This window comes from Alosa alosa, chromosome 7 (assembly GCF_017589495.1).
Source record: "Alosa alosa isolate M-15738 ecotype Scorff River chromosome 7, AALO_Geno_1.1, whole genome shotgun sequence".
NCBI classification, from domain to species: Eukaryota; Metazoa; Chordata; class Actinopteri; order Clupeiformes; family Clupeidae; genus Alosa; species Alosa alosa.
In genome coordinates, this window is record NC_063195.1 from 18,001,044 (window position 1) to 18,003,543 (window position 2,500).

The 2,500-nt window shown below is 38.6% G+C and overlaps 1 protein-coding gene across 1 annotated transcript in view; it reads left to right on the forward strand.

The window, feature by feature from the left end:
- The window catches only part of evi5l (ecotropic viral integration site 5 like), an 83,496-nt gene that overhangs the window by 31,252 nt on the left and 49,744 nt on the right, over positions 1–2,500 (forward strand). The window contains exons 8-9 of the mRNA XM_048248985.1: positions 1,038–1,135; positions 2,088–2,148. Coding sequence (XP_048104942.1) covers positions 1,038–1,135; positions 2,088–2,148 — 159 coding nt within the window. The remainder of the gene's footprint in view (positions 1–1,037; positions 1,136–2,087; positions 2,149–2,500) is intronic.

Here is a 2,500-nt window from a genome sequence, read left to right on the forward strand (position 1 = left end):
TTCAACATAAAATGTATTTTTTCCTGATAGTGTAGGCTACGATACTTCTTCAAAAGTAAGTGTGGCATTGAGAAGTTGTCATTTAATACAGAATGAACCATTAAAGGAAACTCGGCGAAGTGATGATTTGTTCTAATGACTTCATTCTCTATAGTGTCTGGAGAACAGAAGATTTGTTTTTATTCTGTAGTCTCAGAAAAAAAAAACTAACAACACACATCCTCATCAAAATGGTATTTGCAATTGCGGGGATGACTTTGTAACGTTGTTGCTGGAGAGTATAGACAGGGAATGACACAAACACACACATACACACACACACACACACACAATGCAGGAGTGCATAGACAGGTAGACAGGGAACGATGGAGTGAAAAGAGAGAGATATGGAGAATTTAACACTTCATTAAAAAAATAAAATCTGTCTGCCCCAATTTCATCAGTTCACTATTAAAGCGTTCAATTTTCGCACTCCTTACCACAGGCTTACATCCTCAGAATAAAAAGTAGTCTGAGAGAGAGAGAGAGAGAGAGATAAAAGCCTGCCTTTGAATGGCAGTTGATGGCAGTTAAATGGGCCATTGCACTAACTTCCACATATTTGAGCACTAAGAGACTAATAGTTTTTTTTTGAAAGCTTGGTGCTAGTCACGGTCTGACACGTAAACCACCCGTTTCTCCTTCCTGCAAATATACCCAGCTCCATGCTTCTGTCCATGGTGGTGCGTTATATATGGTATATGGTCACTAAATAAGGATTGTTGAGAGGTCTTGTTTTCTTTAAATACGGATGTGAAACTCTTTTATTTGTAGGCCAGTGCAAAATACTGTATAATACTGTATATTATTTGAGGTTACGTTCAATATTGTTTTACTATGTTGCAGAGTTTTAACTATGTAAATGCAGTCTTGTGAGGGAATTCATGTTTGTTGTGTTGTTAGATTCTTTACATGTTTGTTTGTTTGTTAGTTATTTGTTTCATTTTATACTTGACCTGCAATTTGACACAAGTCTTTCTCCTCCGTTGTCATGGCAGCACTTCCAAAAGGTCATCCCTCATCAGTTCGACAGCTGTCCAGACAAACTCATCCTGAGAGCCTATCAGATCAAATACAACCCCAAGAAGATGAAGAAGTACGTACGGGTTTAACACTCTGGGGAGAGAGACAGTGTTTATGTAGCACGGCGGTTTGGACACCCCCCTCGGTCTACAGTTGCATAATTATTATAGCTCATGTCGTGCGGCACCATTTTGTCCTCACGTCAGTTGAACATGGAGTAGAATCAGCCAAAACCTCACTGTATTACGATGAAGAATCACATTTACATTTACTTTTAGTATTTATATTAGGCATACATGCTATCATACTATATAATTACTCATGTAGCTAACACATAGCAGAAGCTCATAGCTCCATTCTGATTGAAATTCTTGCACGAAAGACGCCTCCTTGTCATATTTTTACAGCGACGGACATACTCAATTCTGGCTCTTAGTAAGCATCTAGGCCCTACAAGGTCCTATAGCGTGAGACTGATGGAAACAAGGACATGTTTAGACACACATAGAAACAAACCCTGGTTGGGTGCCATGGCAACAGTGCTAAACTAATTGTAAGCCGAGAATAGTTGCAATGCTAACTCACAGGATGTATGCTAACGCACACATCACTGGCCATGCTCCTACAAGCATTCAGTGCTGTTATACACTATGCATGTAAGTAACTGTGAGAGTAAACCTCTTCATGGGCCTAGCGATAGAGCAACAATATCTGGAACTTGGGAAAGTCGGTGGAGTGGCTAGATGAGTGTGACTGCTGAGAAAAGTTCAAAGACTTTTTTTATGTCATATTCATTTACTGCAATTACTTAAAACAATATGTATCTATCAGACAAGATACATTACAGGAACGACCCTAATTGAAATGTATACATGAGATAATGTGTGTGTGTGTGTGTATAAATATAGATTTAATTAGTTGTCCATTTGTAATTATTGTGAAAGCACCGAGTTTCATTGACTAACTTTAATTGGTTTGTGTGTGTGTGTGTGTGTGTGTGTGTGTGTGTGTGTTTGATCTGTCAGGCTGGAGAAAGAATACACTACTATCAAAAACAAGGAAATGGAAGAGCAGATTGAAATTAAGGTGCCCACTTTCTCTCTTTCTTTCTCTCTCCCCAAAGAAAATATCAACCACTGCCACCCAGACACAGAGTCGCCACTCTCTCTCTCTCACACAAACACGCACACACGTTGTCACTGTAGTCACGCTAACATACTGAGATCGAGAACACCGTGTGGTGTTTCACTATGATTACACAAACAGCTCAGCAAATCTTTATGTGATGTGTTATGAGTGCAGTCATTACTACTGTATAGATAATTATAAACGTATTCATAATTATATGATATACACTTGCTATGTCAATCATCAAGAGTACTTAATATCGCTTTATGAATGAGATCATAATGCTTTGGACATACTGAGTTTAATGCAT